The sequence below is a fragment of the Sebastes fasciatus genome, chromosome 7 (genome assembly GCF_043250625.1).
Source record: "Sebastes fasciatus isolate fSebFas1 chromosome 7, fSebFas1.pri, whole genome shotgun sequence".
NCBI lineage: Eukaryota > Metazoa > Chordata > Actinopteri > Perciformes > Sebastidae > Sebastes > Sebastes fasciatus.
In genome coordinates, this window is record NC_133801.1 from 22623311 (window position 1) to 22642249 (window position 18939).

At 41.0% G+C, this 18939-nt stretch overlaps 2 protein-coding genes across 2 annotated transcripts; both read right to left on the reverse strand.

Annotated features, from left to right (window-relative positions):
• Positions 1 to 642: 642 nt before the first annotated feature.
• On the reverse strand, positions 643 to 8449 carry LOC141770784 (extracellular calcium-sensing receptor-like). The gene is made up of 8 exons (XM_074640630.1): positions 8406 to 8449; positions 7656 to 7950; positions 7267 to 7556; positions 6661 to 6956; positions 5627 to 5829; positions 5297 to 5518; positions 1765 to 1888; positions 643 to 1685 (listed from the first exon to the last, which is right to left on the reverse strand). Exons 1-8 carry the CDS (start codon positions 8432 to 8434, stop codon positions 781 to 783), a joined length of 2364 nt encoding a protein of 787 aa, XP_074496731.1. The 5' UTR covers positions 8435 to 8449; the 3' UTR covers positions 643 to 780.
• Positions 8450 to 9118: 669 nt separating this feature from the next.
• Positions 9119 to 18157, reverse strand: LOC141770785 (extracellular calcium-sensing receptor-like). Its single transcript, XM_074640631.1, has 8 exons — positions 18054 to 18157; positions 17126 to 17420; positions 16739 to 17028; positions 16107 to 16402; positions 15063 to 15268; positions 14716 to 14937; positions 10283 to 10406; positions 9119 to 10203 (listed from the first exon to the last, which is right to left on the reverse strand). The coding sequence occupies exons 1-8, from the start codon at positions 18140 to 18142 to the stop codon at positions 9299 to 9301; spliced, it is 2427 nt and encodes an 808-aa protein (XP_074496732.1). The 5' UTR covers positions 18143 to 18157; the 3' UTR covers positions 9119 to 9298.
• Positions 18158 to 18939: the final 782 nt, after the last annotated feature.

Below are 18939 nucleotides of genomic sequence, written 5' to 3' on the forward strand. Positions count from 1 at the left end.
GGTACCTTGGAGTTTACATTTCACAGATGAAGCCTCAGTGTTGACCCCAACCATTTGTTTCACTCCATCTCCAGAACCATTCAAGGCAAGAGCTGAGTTCAGCTCACACAAACCCAGAGACAGGATCAGGCCAATAACGAGAACTGAGATCTCCATCCCTCAACTTTCTGCATTTGGGAATGCTGCATGTGTGTTTTCACTGGTTTATGGATTTTCAGACAAAAGCTTCCCTCCTTCTACTCTACGTCAGATTAGTGTACATCAGAGACAGGGTGCTCTTACCCAATGGTATTTGATTAACTCATGTCCAAGTCTTTTCTGTGGGCTGCATGTACAATTTAATCTGCACTAAGTGCCCATGTCTCTTTTCTCCTCTTGTAAAGTTACCATTATACACACCAATTATATTCCTAATTTTGTCACGTCTTTTTTTTTTTTTTTTTTTATCTTATATTACAAATATGCACCTTTAGTGGGCTGTTTGTGTGGTTTAATTCCATATTAAATAATGCTGATACAAGAATATTATTGATAATAAACATTTTATGAAAGAGAAAGATGCATTTATATTGTGCATTTTGAGTCCATTTATTCACTTTAGTAAATATTTTCAGCTCATAATAAAATTATATGTGGAAAATAAGACAATAACACATTAAAAGGACATTCTCAAAATGGCATAATGACTAATTAATAATACATTAAAGATATTTAACTTTAAATGTAAGTATTTAAATCAACAAGCTTTATACTCTAAATTTTTCACAAATGTCATATGTTTTAGAATTGATTTTTGTTCATTAAATGTTTCTTGGTGTTCTTCTCTGGCTTAAACAAAATGATAAAACACTTTGGAGCAAATATACACATTATGAGTCCAAAACTGGAGGCCAGAATGGCAAATATCTCCACAGCCACAGTGAACTTCCCAGGAGAGCTGACATACGCTGGGATAAAGGTGATCCAGACTGCACAGAATATCAGCATGCTGAAGGTGATCAGCTTGGCTTCATTAAAATTGTCAGGTAGCTTCCGGGCTAGGACAGCTAACACAAAGCAAAACACAGCCAGTAGGCCGATGTACCCGAGCACAGCCCAGAACCCAATAGCTGAGCCTAATGCACACTCCAGGATGATTCTCTCCTTGTATGTGGTTAGGTTTTTCATTGGAAAAGGAGGACTAAGAACCAACCAAATAGTACATATTAAGACTTGAATGAACGTGAAAGATACTACAGTCATTCTTTGCTGTGGAGGACCAAACCATTTCATGACATTACTACCTGGGAGTGTAGCTCTGAAGGCCATTAACACTACTATTGTTTTTCCGAGAACACAAGACATACAGAGGACGAAGGTGATCCCGAACGCTGTGTGGCGCAGCATGCAGGACCACTCAGAGGGTGCTCCAATGAAAGTTAATGAACATAAGAAACAAAGAGTCAGGGAGAAGAGCAGCAGGAAGCTCAGCTCAGAGTTGTTGGCCCTGACAATCGGGGATGTCCTGTGACGATAGAACACAGCCGCTGTTATAATGGCAAGACAGGCGCCACCAACTGAGAATGCGGCCAGGATTATTCCTAGGACCTCGTTGAAGGAAAGAAACTCTACAGGCTTGGGGAGACAAGTGTCTCTCTCTGCATTAGGCCAGAGCTCCTTGGGGCAAGGGAAACAATCAGGGGAATCTGAAAAAAAATTAAGAAAAAAAGGCTTTTAGCAGTCATACTGTATATTTGATATTGTTTGCATTAGGAAAAAGAATACCTGTAGCATTGCTAATCTCTCCCTCAGGACACAGTATACAATCATAACAGCAGATGGGTTTTCCTTTCTGCAGCACTTTACGAGTTCCTGGAGGACAGCTGTCAGTGCACACTGACACAGGCACCTGGCACATAAAGACACACATATTCAGGTGTGCTATAAAACTCTTAGATTTAAAGGACATGTTCACAGTTTTATTCAATTCTGTCTTAAAACAATACACTTATATCAATACGTCTATTGCATATACGTACGTTTATTGTCAACGCAACTGGTGGTTGACAAAATCGACAGTTTTTGTGTAAAAATGTGTTCCAGTGTTCAGCTGAAGCTAAAATGAGGCTTCAGCAGTCTGAATTGGACAAAACAAGTGGTTATCCAACCCATTCTCACTCCAAACTTGTCAAATACCACTCCTTGGACAATGCCTTTCGGCATCGAATACCAACTCATGGAGTCACCATTTAGCGATTGTATGAGAAGCACCGTGCTTTCAACTTACTCCAATGTAAACCCACCCGTGGTATTATTAGACGGTCACAGCAAGTGATGCAGTATAAAGTGCGCGGTAGTCCACTTAGGTTGGGTGGGAAGGTTTGTGATTGGGTCAAACAAACAAGACCTTCAACCAGCCTGTGTGAAACTGAAATTAAACATTTACTTTTTGTCACGTCAGTCGTTACTTTCGTGACTGCTGGTGGCAAAGACAATGAACTACGCTTCTCAGGATCCTTGAGTCATGCACCCATTGAGTATCTCCACCCATGGACTCAGCTCAGTAACCATTGGCTGATGACTCATTCACACATAGTTGTGAAATTCACCGAGGACAAAACCAAAGGACAATCCTTTGTTCTTTCTCTTTATTCTCACCCTTTGGCCCTACTGGAGTTGAGCTGCTGCTCTCCCCACCTCAGCTCTGCTCTGATCTATGGCCGGTTAGGAAACAGACATAGAAACACAGAACTTTCTTCTGGGCAGAAGACGTGAGAGCCTGCCTTTTTACCAACTAACTTCAAGCAACAACAGCAAGGAAGTTAGCACCAAGCTATCAAGCTGCTGGGAAGAAAGTACTGGAGTGACCAGCTTCCCCCAATCTGTACAAATGGATTGAGCACAGCAAAGACAACATCTTTGACTTGGAACCACAACTTCAACACAGGGAATTACCAACCTTTTCTTCCATGAATTGGTAACGTACTGGGCTTATCTTAGCATTAATAACTACACACGGCTGAGCAAGACTGTTCATCTTTGATTTCTGGAATGTACCTGTATTGATATAATTAATGTTATTCATTGAGTTTGACTGTTGTGATATTATTTGTAGTCAAGATATTTGGGTAGCTGGCTTCGCCACATCTGATGTGTTTAGTTTATGCTTCACATACACAAGGTCTTGCATGCAAACTAACCATCTTTTCTAACCCACTGCATTATCTGACACACATTAAGATCACATACATAAACTGAATTAGTTTTAAACATAAACATACACATTCAGATAATCTCAACCCCCACATCACACCCCCTTTGTCCTTCCTGAGCAAATGTGCTCCGAAGAACAAAGAGACCATGTGGTAACATGTTGGCGGCCATCTTTGATCCGGCCATCTTTGTAGTTTTACAGTGCTCGCCATTTTGTCTGTAGGCACATGCAGACATCTTGAGACAAGAAGCCAGCCATCTTGTCTCTCTCTCTCTCTCTCTCTCTCTTTCTCTCTCTCTCTCTCACACACACACACACACATGCTCACACACTGTGTTAGATTTGTTTTGTTTAGTTATTTAGTTAGATTAATATTGTGTTTTAAACCTTTATTATCTTGTAAATAAATGTTTGTGGAATATACATGCTGGTCTGTTTAATGTTGTACAAGAGTGAATAATGCCAACCTCTGCTATGTCAAGAACTCCAATATCCTTCAACCTTTACTATCTATTTTGGTTATAGTTATTAATTTAATTATTAATCAAAGTTTCATATTGATAGTTTAGTATATGTAATGAGACTATATTAACGTTTTGGTTATTGGTCCCTGATTCCAGGGTGGTGCCCCATTTATTATTAATGTTTATTGCTAATTTTTATTAATACTAATAATTCTATTGATATTATTAATTTATTCGCTAATAACCAAACCTGTTCCTACCAAATCCCTACACTGTCAAATAGAGGTTTCTTGGTCTTCACGGGTAACTATGTGTCCTCATCTGCTCCACTATCATATGGGTTGCTCCAGGGGTCAACCCTCGGCTCTATGCTATTCTCCCTGTTTATGCTTTCCTTGGGCCAGATAATCAGTCGCTTTGCCTGAATATCCTATCATTGTTACGCAGACAACACTAAACTATATGTTTCAGTAAAACCAGATGACTTCATCAACCTAGGCACACTTCGCAACTGTTTAGCTGCTATAAAGGACAGGATGTCCCTCAACTTTCTTCAACTAAATTCTGACAAATCTGAGCTTTTCATTATTGGTCCCAAAAATACTATAAATGGCATTTTTTTCCCAGTGTATTAGTCCTCTTGTCCCCCTTTGTCAAACCTAACTCCAGGAATCTTGGCGTAAATTTGATCCTCAATTGGCTGCCAGGGAAGTTCAGGATCGGATTTACTGTAAGACTCTTTTAATCACTTATACAGTAAGGCACTCCATGGTCTAGCTCCTGCCTACATCTCCGAGCTTCTAATCCCTTACACCAGTGGTACCCGACCTGGGGTCCGTTCCTCCCTTAGGGGGGCCCTTCTTAAAGTTTATCTTTTCTATATGAGAGTTGATCTGTCTGCTAACTGGTTGCTATATGCTTTCTGTATTCTTAAGTGGATTTTTATGTATTTTTGATTATTGTTTTATCTTGTATGCGTTTTGCGCTTTGCACTTGGTATCGCGTTTTAATTATGTTATTGTACATCACTTTGTGACCTATGTTTAAGAAGGTGCTATATAAATAAAGTTTTACTTACTTATTTAGTTACTTAGTAGCGTTACTCCCAAGAGCCACATGCATTGTTAGGCACTCGCTGGTCACATTAGTTGTTAGTCAGTGACGTTAACATCAACCACCATCATTTCCTAACCCTACCTAAGTGTTTGTGTTGCCTAAACCAATATTTTATATATTTTTTAATTTTGAAAAGACACTATACATATAACAAGGGTATATTGACACGCTGTCCCTGACACGTCCAAAATTAAAACTAGAGGAATACCTAGAGTATCGGTATCCGATGCCAAGGGGCACTGACTAAGTGGCGGTATTTGACGTTGAGTTGGGAGTGAGAATGTGTTGTTCCAAAGTTACAGTCTTTTAATACAAATTCCCATTTTTTGTTACTATCCCTGTGTTGAGGCCCAGTAAGCGAACAATTTTGGAAAATATTAAAGGTGAATTTCATGCTGAAAATACTGTAACTATGAAAGTTCTCTTCACAACCAGTATGGACAGGAGGACAGGGACCAAAAACATATACTATACCCTTTAAGATCACCCAATTTGAATATGTTATTTCTTTAGGGCTCCTTACTTGTGTGCCACCCTCCACCCAGGTGAGGTTCCTGTTGATACGGAACTCCTGGCCCACCGGCAGTGATGCATCGTAGTGCCCTACTGTCACCATCTTAATGCTGCCACTCTCAGTTTTTTGCCAGTTAATCAGCTCGTATGTGGCCACAGGATCCCCGTTGGCATCAAATGACACATCATAACCATTTTGGGAAAAATGCACTTTCTTCAGCTGAGTAAGAACCTGTGAGGATAAAGTAAAGGAACACAGTGAGGGAGAGAAATTAAATAATGTAAAATAAAATAAATATTTTTTTTTTTTTAAAAAGGACATTGAGTTGTTTCGACTGACCTTTTTGGTATCTATCCTGGCGAATTTGTCACACTGAGTTATATAATTTGTTTCCTGACACACTGCATTATGAATGGCATGTGCTATTGCATAAACAGCCTTGTACACCATGTTAGTGATTCGGAACTGAGATGTGGTGTACGGGCTCTGAATCATCTCTATGTTTTCAGTTCCATCACACACACTCTTGTCTGTGGCTGCACCTAAAAACACACAGAGACAGAGGCAGGGGTCTTTAGCCTTGACAACATTATCATTCTTTCTTGTGTTTATTGTTTTTTTGTTTTACTTAACCTACCAAAAGTGTCTTGTAAAGATTCATATATATATATTGTTCTAATTTATCTTAACAACAGCTTTTTTTGTTTACATTACATTTCAAAGCACTTTTTTGCAGACATGCGTCTTTATCTATTATTTTTAAATTGTTGTTTTTTCAGTTTGTATCTGGCCCTGTTTTTTATAATTTTATATATATAAGCTCACGAAAACGCAAATCAGTCACCAGACAACTAGTCACCTTTATAAAAGGCAAAAAAAGTATTTTCCTTTAATTAAATACTGACATGATGTGTTTGAAAATGTTTAAAACAAAATTATCTGAAATCACTGTGAGTATAATAGCTTAATTAGACCTACATACATACTGTAACTGATACATGATATAAAGTATAATGTTTAATCGTTATTTAGCTTGGTGGCCTGGTGACTGTCTATACACTGTGTGCTTGTGTTCAGCGCCTCAGTGTTGACATTGTAAAACTACTGCAGCCAAGTTAATACAAATCTTCTCCGAAACAGCAGAGTGCATAAACTTGACCTGACAGTTCATCATATCAAGTGAGATTATTCACAGACATGCACCGTGTATGCCCCTCATCTTTGTTCAATTATTTCCCTTTCAATCAAAATCTGGGATTTGGTTTAAAAGCTGCTGCTGCTGCTCCACTCAGACAATAAATAAACAACACAGCACACATTAGGACTCAATTGTGAGTGTCACATGTGTTAAAAAATAAGAACAACTTTCTCACTTGTTCCCAGCCTGCAGTTGAATGTATCCTCCCAGAACTCAGTAAGCACCGGAGAGGCAGCCACTTTAGGGGGAGAGAGATCCAGCAGGAAGTCTCTCAGACCTGGGATGACGGATTGCTCAATGCCAAATCCGATGGCTCCAACACAGACCTTGAACCTCAGCATGTCTGGGTGGGTTACCCAGGATTCACTGCCTATCCACTGGCGAGGTGGAGAAGGCTCGAGCGACAGCTCCTCCAGCAGAATCCTCAGGTCTCCAGCGGATATAAATGCCACAACGACCATAGCCGTTGACCTGGAAAGATATTATAGAGTATTGTATTATGTCAATATAAACAAAATTAACATTTTTAAATATGTATCTAGATATTTGAAACAACATGTGAGAACTTTAATGTTTGGCCTCACTGACTCTATTTTTATAACATATCAGTAATACATATGATATTAATCAACGTGATGAAAAAAAAGATACATTTCCACTTTGCAACTAAAATAAGAAAATAATCTTCCATCTAATATTTTATAGAACATTGTTGTTTTTTTTGTGTGCAGAAGGTCAGTGTCAGCACAGTGAACAAAAGCACAATCAGTGATGTAGAAACCTGCGAATAACGTCAGCTACCCTCTGGATCTTGCTACGTGGATTGGTCCAATGTAAAGATTCAGAGTACTCCACACAGATCCCCTCTTTTTGCGCTGCGTCCAGGAAAGAGGCCATGCCATTGTTGCCATAGTCCGAATCAGACCGGACAGCACCTATCCAAGTCCAGCCAAAGTGTTTTACCAGCTTGGCCAGCGCGTCAGCCTGGAACTGGTCACTGGGGATTGTTCTGAAAAAACTCGGGTACTGCTGCTTATCGGACAGGCATGCACAAGTGGCAAGATGGCTCACCTAAAGGAAAACAACAGTGTAATTATTTAACGGGCAGACAAAAAACAGCACTGCTCTATATTAAACACATATAGTTTGCCAGAAATTCAAAACATTTACTTGAGGGATGTTAAAGGGCCCGATGATGCGCGACATACTGATGGATGGTGTGGACCCAGACTCACCAACGATAGCCATCACCATACCAGATTGCGAGCAGTTGTCTCCGGTGTAAAACACCGGCTCCAGGCCGCTTGATAGCTGGAATGCCACGTGCACCACCACGGGCACCGAGGCGCACGAGTCGTAGATCTGATAACCGAGCTTGATGCCCGGCAGCAGCTCGGTGCTGTTGTTAATCTCATTGATGGCGAAGACCATTGCACGTGAGAAGCGCAGTTCACGGAGGCTTATGCTGCACACAGACACTCATGTCACTTTTTAAATTTAGGACTACATATGATGAGGACATCAATATTTTAACAGAGAGACATTAAACTGGAGAACTGAAAAACAAAATTCAAAGCAGGATTGGATATCAATCCAACATTCACAATATTCTTAATGCCTGGATTAACAATAAATATCTAAATTAAAAATGTGAAAACTGTTAAATATGTATCTGTATTGTCAGTTAAGAAACTCAAAACAAAATATACTTTTTCATAAAGTATAGTATTCTGTAGTATGATTTTAAAATATAATACCAATACCATAATATATATATGGCCAAATACTGATTTGTCACTTAATGTAAAAAAAAAAAAAGTACATTTTAAAATTTCTTGACTTAATTGTAAGCACATCATAGAAAATCAAAACATGTCTATCCTCACACAGTCTAACATCCTCATATCCCCTATTACCAACCTCCCTGTGCACCTTGGTGGCTCAGGCATGATGGTGTAGTTATGCTTTACTGTGTGCATGTTGTAGTGTATGGAGAAAACACCACCAATAATGAAGTCACCATCCATTGAGAACGCAGGTAGACGAGTGGTACCCTGGAGTTTACATTTCACAGATGAAGCCTCAGTGTTGACACCAGCCCTTTGTTTCACACCATCTCCAGAACTATTCAAGGCAAGAGCTGAGTTCAGCTCACACAAACCCAGAGACAGGACCAGGCCAATAACGAGAGCTGAGATCTCCATCCCTCAACTGTCTGCATGTGGGAATGCTGCATGTGTGTTTTCACTGGTTTATGGATTTTCAGACAAAAGCTTCCCTCCTTCTACTCTACGTCAGATTAGTGTACATCAGAGACAGGGTGCTCTTACCCAATGGTATTTGATTAACTCATGTCCAAGTCTTTTCTGTGGGCTGCATGTACAATTTCATATGCACTAAGTACCCATGTCTTTTTTCTCTTCTTGAAAAGTTACCATTATAAACACCAATTATATTCCTAATTTAGTCATGTCCTTTTTGCATTTTTTTTTTGCTTATATTACAAATGTGCACCTTTAGTGGGGTGTTTGTGTGGTTTAATACCATATTAAATAATGCTGATACAGAAATATTATTGATAGTAAACATTTTATGAAAGAGAAAGATGCATTTATATTGAAAATTTTGACTCCATTTATTCACTTTAGTAAATATTTTCATCTCATAATAAAATGATATGTGGAAAATAAGACAATAACACATTAAAAGGACATACAGAAAATGGCCTAATGACTAATAATACATTAAGAAATATTTAACTTTAAATGTAAGTATTTAAATCAACAAGCTTTATACTGACAAATGTCACCTGTTTAGAATTGATTTTTGTTCATTAAATGTTTCTTGGTGTTCTTTTCTGGCTTAAACAAAATGATGAAACACTTTGGAGCAAATATACACAATATTAGTCCAAAACTGGAGGCCAGAATGGCAAATATCTCCACAGCCACAGTGAACTTCCCAGGAGAGCTGATATACGCTGGGATAAAGGTGATCCAGACTGCACAGAATATCAGCATGCTGAAGGTGATCAGCTTGGCTTCATTAAAATTGTCAGGTAGTTTCCGGGCTAGGACAGCTAACACAAAGCAAAAGATAGCGAGTAGGCCGATGTACCCGAGCACAGCCCAGAACCCAATAGCTGAGCCTAATGCACACTCTAGGATGATTCTCTCCTTGTATGTGGTCAGGTTTTTCTTTGGAAAAGGAGGACTAAGAACCAACCAAATAGTACATATTAAAACTTGAATGAACGTGAAAGACACTACAGTCATTCTTTGCTGCGGAGGACCAAACCATTTCATGACATTACTTCCTGGGAGTGTAGCTTTGAAGGCCATTAATACTACTATTGTTTTTCCAAGAACACAAGACATACAGAGGACGAAGGTGATCCCGAACGCTGTGTGGCGCAGCATGCAGGACCACTCAGAGGGTGCTCCAATGAAAGTTAATGAACATAAGAAACATAGAGTCAGGGAGAAGAGCAGCAGGAAGCTCAGCTCAGAGTTGTTGGCCCTGACAATCGGGGATGTCCTGTGATGATAAAACACAGCTGCTGTTATAATGGCAAGACAGGCGCCACCGACTGAGAATGCAGCCAAGATGATTCCAAGGACCTCGTTGAAGGAAAGAAACTCTACAGGCTTGGGGAGACATGTGTCTCTCTCTGCATTAGGCCAGAACTCTTTGGGGCAAGGGAAACAATCAGGGGAATCTGAAAAAAATTAAACAAAAAGGGCTTTTAGCTGTCATATTCAATGTTGTAGATATGCTTTAGAAAAAAAAACAAATACCTGTATCATTGCTAATCTCTCCCTCAGGACACAGTATACAGTCATAACAGCAGATGGGTTTTCCTTTCTGCAGCACTTTACGAGTTCCTGGAGGACAGCTGTCAGTGCACACTGACACAGGCACCTGGCACATAGATACAAACAAAGTCACATATTCAGGTGTGCTCTGAAACTCTGAGGTTTAAAGAATAGGTTCACATTTTTTTTCAAGTCTGTCTTAAAACAATACTCATATGCCAATATGTGTACTGAAAGTTGTATTGGTAACTGTAACCATTCCTCCTGTTCATACTGGCTGTGAGAAATCCCCTCTTAAAGCCATTTGACAAATCAAGTGGTTATCTTCCAAAGTTAAGGCCAATACACACTGGGGGCTTGACGAATAAACGTCACGAAAATATTCATCTGTGAATATTATATATCTAGGGCTTTTATTGTGAAAGGTATGAATGGTAGGAGTGGATCTAATTTAAGCTGCCTTTGTCAAGGTTGAAAGGAGTAATAAAGTTTACCGTTTTGGTTCGGACTACGGAGCCTCTCCGTTGTTGTATTATAAATATAGGCGCAATTCCAAATTAAAAAATTTGACCTCATTCTGTGAATAATTACCTTGCTTTTTGTTGCATTCTGTAATATTCGCGTTTTGAGTGAGTATCCATGTATCCAACAATAGGTCGAAAAAATATATCAACGTGTGTTTTAATAGCATTAATGCTTATTGTCATAATATTACCTGGCAGTCTACTTTTCCCCATGTTTCCTGTTCCCCTGCCCTTTTGTCTCCTGTGTGTTTTTCCCCTGTTTGTCTAGTCTGTCGGTGTGTTTGGAGGTTTGGTCTTCTTCTTCCTCCTCCTTCTCCTGGGCGGACGCAGCTGGAGCAGCTGACAGCAATTAACCTACCATGACACACACCTGCAGTATATCAACCCCGGTCTTCCTGCCAGTCATCGCCAGATCGTTCCATCGCCCTCAGTGGTACAAGTCATATTTAGGCTCTCTTACTTAGTAGTATTATTCTTGACTTTTGTCTATGCTCGTTCAACACATTCACAGCATTCAACACACCACTGGGTCATTTCGAGTACTTGGTGATGCCTTTTGGACTGACTAACGCTCAAGCAGTGTTTCAAGCACTCGTTAATGATGTTCTCAGAGATTTTTTGAACCGGTTCGTGTTTGTCTACCTTGATGACATTTTGATTTTTTTCCTCTGATCTCGCAGAACACCAGCTTCATGTTCGCCAAGTGCTCCAGAGACTACTGGAGAACAAACTGTTTGTGAAAGCTGAGAAGTGCGAGTTTCACGTCAGCTCTGTTGGATTCCTCGGTTACATTATTGAGAGTGGGCAGGTGAAGACGGATCCGGATAAGATCAAGGCGGTGGCAGAGTGGCCCGAACCATCCTCCAGGAAGCTTTTACAATGGTTTCTTGGATTCGCCAACTTTTACCGTCGGTTTATCCGAGATTACAGCAGAATTGCTGCTCCACTGACCAAGCTCACATCTCCCGCTGTTCGTTTTCGCTGGACTCCTGAGGCGGATCAGGCTTTTACCTTATTAAAGGACCGCTTTACGTCCGCACCCATCCTGGTGCAACCTGACTCTTCTCTTCAGTTTGTCGTGGAGGTTGATGCCTAGGACATTGGTGTGGGGGCATTCCTCTCCCAACGTTCCAGACACGATAAGAAGCTACATCCCTGCACTTTTTTCTCTCAACACCTTTCTCCAGCTGAGAGTAACTACGATGTGGGGAATCGAGAGCTGTTGGCGGTGAAGTTGGCTCTGGAGGAGTGGAGACACTGGTTGGAGGGTTTGGAGACCCCGTTTATTGTATGGACTGATCACAAGAATCTTGCCTACATCCAGTCAGCCAAACAACTGAATTCCTGCCAGGCTCGGTGGGCTTTATTCTTTGGTCGATTCAACTTCACCATTACTTACCGTCCTGGCTCCAAGAACATCAAGCCTGATGCTTTGTCTCAACAGTTTTCATCTGAGGAGTCACCAAGTGTTTCAGACACCATTCTGCCGGCAGCCCTGGTGGTCGGGACGTTAACCTGGGAGGTTGAGTCAGCGGTTCGGGAGGCTCAACGTGAGGAACCGGATCCAGGTACTGGCCCCGCTAATTGTCTGTGTGTTCCTGTGTCAGTTCGCTCCCAGGTCCTGCAGTAGGGACATGCATGCCGGGTCCCCTGCTATCCTGGGATGAGTAGGACATTGTCACTCCTCAGACGACACTCCTGGTGGGCCACAATGGAGAAGGACGTCAAGGAATACGTCCTCGCCTGCACAGTCTGTGCCCGGGGATAGACATCTCATCGGCCATCCGTGGGGTTGCTCCGCACATTACCTACTCCTGGTCGCCATTGGTCCCACATCGCCTTGGACTTTGTCACCGGTCTTCCACCTTCTAATGGTAAGATGGTGATACTTACCATTGTTGATCGGTTCTCCAAGGCCGTTCATTTCATTGGTCTTCCCAAGCTTCCTTCAGCACGTGAGACGACTGATCTCTTGACGAATCATGTTTTTCGTCTTCATGGTAAGTCCTTTTGTCAAGCCCTCGGAGCCACTGTCAGTCTGTCTTCTGGTTTCCACCCTCAGACGAATGGACAGTCAGAGAGAGCTAATCAGGATTTGGAATCCTCCATACGTTGTGTCGCTGCTACTAATCCAACCTCCTGGAGTTCACAGTTATGTTGGAGAGAATATACACACAATTTTCTCTCTTCTGCTGCCACTGGTGTATCTCCTTTTGAGGCCTCATTAGGTTATCAGCCACCACTGTTTCCAGCCCAAGAAGACGAGTTGGCTGTGCCATCTGTGCAGCACCATCTTCGATGCTGTCGCAAGGTTGTGAAGGACACCAGGGCTGCTTTGCTTCGGACGGTTGAGAGAAACATCTGTGCAGCACCATCTTCGGCGCTGTCGCAAGGTTGTGAAGGACACCATGGCTGCTTTGCTTCGGATGGCTGAGTGAAACAAGAGGATCGCGGATCGTCACAGGACCATGGCCCCCGACTATACCGCAGGTCAGAGAGTTTGGTTATCTTCCAAGGATATTCCGTTAAAGACTGACTCTAGAAAACTGGCTCCCCGTTTCATTGGTCCTTTTGAGATTGAGAGAATTATCAACCCTTCCACTATCAGATTCATCCTGCCTAAATCTCTAAGGATTCATCCATCGTTTCCGGTTTCCCAGCTGAAACCGGTCCTCTGGTCCCTCCGACCAATCCCCCTCCTTCCGCCCGGATCATTGACAACCAGCCGGCTTATACGGTCAGATGACTGCTGGATGTTAGACGTCGAGGCCGGGGCATTCAGTATCTGGTGGACTGGGAGGGATACGGCCCAGAGGAGCGGTCCTGGGTACCTCGTTCCCGCATCCTGGATGCTGACATGGTTCGGGAGTTTCATCAGGCTCATCCTGATAAGCCTGGAAGATCGCCTGGAGGCTCTCGTTGAGGGGGAGGTACTGTCATAATATCACCTGGCAGTCTAGTTTTCCCTGTGTTTCCTCTGTTTCCCTGCCCTTTTGTCTCCTGTGTGTTTTTCCCCTGTTTGTCTAGTCTGTCGGTGTGTTGGGAGGTGTGGTCTTCCTCCTCCTCCTCCTTCTCCTGGGCGGGCGCTGCTGGAGCAGCTGACAGCAATTAACCCACCATGACACACACCTGCAGTATATCAACCCCGGTCTTCCTGCCAGTCATCGCCAGATCGTTCCATCGCCCTCAGTGGTATAAGTCGTGTTTAGGCTCTCTTACTTAGTAGTATTATTCTTGACTTTTGTCAATGCTCGTTTTTGGACTCACCTTGCTTTGTTCTCTGTTCTGATCTATTCACTTGCAAGCTGTCTCTGCTTCCTGATACCAACCTGCCTGCTCACTCCTTCACGCCGCTCCTCCTCGACCTGGATCCATTCCTTTAGTTTACTTACCTGCCTGTTCACTCTCCGACGCCATTCCACCTCTCGGAGCATAAGTGGATACATCTTTTCCTCTGGAAGGATTCCTGGACAGCCCCTCCCCCGTGCCCCGTTCCTTGAACTAAGTATTGACATTATTACTGCCACATTCGAACCTCCAGAAACCCCAACCCTGTCCACCCTATCTATCATATTTATAAATAAATTATTTTTGTTACATCTTAAAAGAGTATTGTTTTTGTCTGCATTTGAGTCCATGATATTGTTGAAACCAGAACATAAAACTTATAGAGCTAAGGTTACTATTTTGTAAACTGTTACTACCCTGTGACGCAGCTCAGCAAAGGAACACTTTTTTAAAAATATAAACTGGGGATTTCATACTGAAAACACCAACTTTGGCATTGATCTCTTCACAGTCAGTATGGATAACAGGGACCATAAACACATAAAATATCCTTTAAGATCATCAAATTTGAATGTGTTAAATTATTGCTATTGGGCTCCTTACTTGTGTGCCATCCTCAACCCAGGTGAGATTCCTGTTGATACGGAACTCCTGGCCCACCGGCAGTGATGCATCGTAGTGCCCTACTGTCACTAATTCAATGCTGCCACTCTCAGTTTTTTGCCAGTTAACCAGCTCGTATGTGGCCACAGGATCCCCGTTGGCATCAAATGATACATCATAACCGTTTTGGGAGAAATTGACTTTCTTCAGCTGCGTCAGAACCTGTGAGGATAAAGTAAAAGTAAAATAAATGAAATTATATTTTTTTAATTAATATTTAATTCCATAAAAGGTATATTATTGTTTAAAAATGACATTGGGGTGTTCATGTATTTGTTTCAACTGACCTCTTTGGATTCTATGCTGGCGAATTTGTCACACTGAGTTATAGAATTGGTTTCCGGACACACTGCATTATGAATGGCATGTGCTATTGCATAAACAGCCTTGTACACCATGTTAGTGATTCTGAGCTGAGATGTGTCAGTGTACGGGCTCTGGATCGTCTCTATGTCTTCAGTTCCAACACACACACTCTTGTCTCTGGCTGCGCCTAAAAACACAAAATGACAGAAGCAGGTGTTTTTTAGCCTTGACTATGATATCATCATACTTCCTTGTGTTTATTGTTCTTTTATCTTTTACTTAACCTGCCAAAAGTGTCTTATACAAACTCTATCTGTGTTGTTCTAATTTATTTATAAAACATGATTGTTTTACATTATATTTCAATAAACTTTTTTGCAGACATGTCTTTGTCTGTTATTTTTCAATAGTTGCTGTTTCAGTTTCTATCTGGACCTATGTTTTTTTATCTTAATGTATACCAGCTCACGTTAACACAAATGAGTCATCAGACAATTAGTCAAATTTATAAAAGGAAAAAAGGGCTTTACCTTTAATTAGATACTGACTTCACCTGTTTTAATCGTAAAAAAAAATTATCTTGAATCACTGTCAGTACAACAGCCTTATTAGAACTATACCCTACTTACACATACAATGTAACTGATACATGCTAGTAAGTACAATGTTAAATCATTATTTAGCTTGGTGGCCTGGAGACTGTCTATACACTGTGTGCTTGTGTTCAGGGCTTCAGTGTTGACATTGTAAAACTACTGCAACCACATTCAGACAAAATCTTCTCCAAGACAGCAGAGTGCATAAACTTGACCTGACAGTACATCATATCAAGTGAGATTATTCACAGAGATGCACCAAATGTGCACTTCATCATTGTTCTATATCATAAATGTCCCTTTCAATTAAAATCTGGGATTTGGTTTAAAAGCTGCTGCTGCTCCACTCAGACAATCAGAAGAACACAACACACATAAGGATTCAACTGTGAGTGTCATATGTGTTAAAAATAAGCACAACTTTCTCACTTGTTCCCAGCCTGCAGTTGAATGTATCCTCCCAGAACTCAGTAAACACAGGAGAGGCAGCCACTTTAGGGGGAGAGAGATCCAGCAGGAAGTCTCTCAGACCTGGGATGACAGATTGCTCAATGCCGAATCCGATGGCTCCAGCACAGAAGCTGAACCTCAGCATGTCTGGGTCGGTTACCCAGGCCTCACTGCCTATCCACTGACGAGGTGGAGAAGGCTCGAGTGACAGCTCCTCCAGTAAAATCCTCATGTCTCCAGGTGATGTAAACGCCACAACAACCGTAGCAGTTGACCTGGAAAGATGTGTGAAAGTGCAATGTATTATACCAACATAAATGCACACATTTTTAATTTTTTGTTTTTAAATATGTATCCAGATAGTTGAAACAAACAAACATGAGAGATATTCGTGTTTGGCCTCAGTGACTCTATTTTTAGAACAATAGGCCTATAGCAATAAATATGAGATAAATAAACATGATGAAAAAAAGATAAATTTCCAATTTGCATCTTAGATAAGAAAATAATCTTCTGTGTTATACTGTATTTGACTAAACATTGTTGTGGTTTTGTGTGCAGAAGGTCAGTCACAGCACAGTGAACAAAAGCACAATCAGTGATGTAGAAACCTGCGAATAACGTCAGCTACCCTCTGGATCTTGCTACGTGGATTGGTCCGATAGAAAGATTCAGAGTACTCCACACAGATCCCTTCTTTGTGCGCTGAGTCCAGGAAAGACGCCATGCCATTGTTGCCATAGTCCGAATCTGACCGGACAGCACCTATCCAAGTCCAGCCAAAGTGTTTTACCAGCTTGGCCAGCGCGTCAGCCTGGAACTGGTCACTGGGGATTGTTCTGAAGAAACTTGGGTACTGTTGCTTGTCGGACAGGCATGCACAAGTGGCAAAGTGGCTCACCTAAAGGAAAACAACATTATAATTATTTAACGGGAAGACATAAAACAGCACTTCTCTATTTTAAACACACAGTTTGCCAGAAATACAAAACATTTACTTGAGGGATGTTAAAGGGCCCGATGATGCGCGACATGCTTATGGATGGCGTGGACCCAGACTCACCAACGATAGCCATCACCATACCAGATTGCGAGCAGTTGTCGCCGGTGTAAAACACCGGGTCCAGGCCGCTTGAAAGCTGGAATGCCACGTGCACCGCCACGGGCACCGAGGCGCACGAGTCGTAGATCTGATAACCGAGCTTAATGCCCGGCAGTAGCTCGGTGCTGTTGTTAATCTCCTCGATGGCGAAGACCATTGCACGTGAGAAGCGCAGTTCACGGGAGACAATGCTGCACACATGAGGAGAATTCACAATTTTAACAGAAATTCATAATATGGGAGAACTGAACTATATACATCTTTTCTTACCACAGTTGCACCTAGTGCATGCTGGGGGATATCTTGTTGGTTCTCTAAATTATAGAGTACAGTCCAGACCTGCTATATACAGTATGAAAAGCATCTTGAGTTCAATTCTGTTAAGATTGATGTGATATAAAGAGAAATTGAATTGAATTGAACAAGACAATTCATAACACAGAATTAGATATCAATCCAACATTCACAATAGACTTAACGCCTGGATTAACAACAGTCAACTAAATCTAAACATTTAACACTGTTAAATGTGTATAAATTAGTATTTTCGGTTAAGAAATACAAAACAAAATTGTCTTTTTCATATAGTGGGCTATACTATTCTGTAGTATTTTTGAATACAATACCTGCAATATGTATGGTTAAATACAGATTTGGCAATTAATGTAAAAAAAAAAGCATATATATATATATATATATATATATATATAAAAATTAGCAAAACTACATAAAAGTTTTGCAAAGTTAGCACATCATACATCAAAACACTTCTTTCCCAACACAATCTAACATCCTCTTATCCTCCACTTCTCCCTCTTACTAACCTCCCTGTGCACCTTAGTGGCTCAGGCATGGTGGTGTAGTTGTGCTTCACTGTGTGCAAGTAGTAGTGTATGGCGAAAACACCACCCATTACATAGTCACCATCCATGGAGAATGCAGGTAGACGAGTGGTACCCTGGAGTTTACATTTCACAGATGAATCCTCAGTGTTGACCCCAGCAATTTGTTTCACTCCATCTCCAGAACCATTCAAAGCAAGGGCTGAGTTGAGCTCACACAAACCCAGAGACAGGATCAGGCCAATAACGAGAGCTGAGATCTCCATCCCTCAACTTTCTGCATGTGGGAATGCTACATGTGTGTTTTCACTGGTTTATATAGATTTTCAGACAAAAGCTTCCCTCCTTCTACTCTACGTCAGATTAGTGTACATCAGAGACAGGGTGCTCTTACCCAATGGTATTTGATTAACTCATGTCCAAGTCTTTTCTGTGGGCTGCATGTACAATTTAATATGCACTATGTGCCCATGTCTCTTTTCTCCTCTTGAAAAGTTACACCAATTATTTTCCTAATTTTGTCATGTCCTTAAACTTTTTTTTGCTTTTTTTATCTTATATTACAAATGTGCACCTTTAGTGGGCTGTTTGTGTGGTTTAATCCTATATTAAATAATGCTGATACAGGAATATTATTGATAATAAACATTTTATGAAAGAGAAAGATGCATTTATATTGTGAATTTTGACTCCATTTATTCACTTTAGTAAATAATTTCATCTCATAATAAAAGAATATGTGTAAAATAAGAAAATATCACATGAAAAGGACATTCTCAAAATGGCATGATGACTAACTAAAAATACATTAAGAAATATTTAACTTTAAAGCTAAGTATTTAAATCAACAAGCTTTATACTCTAAATA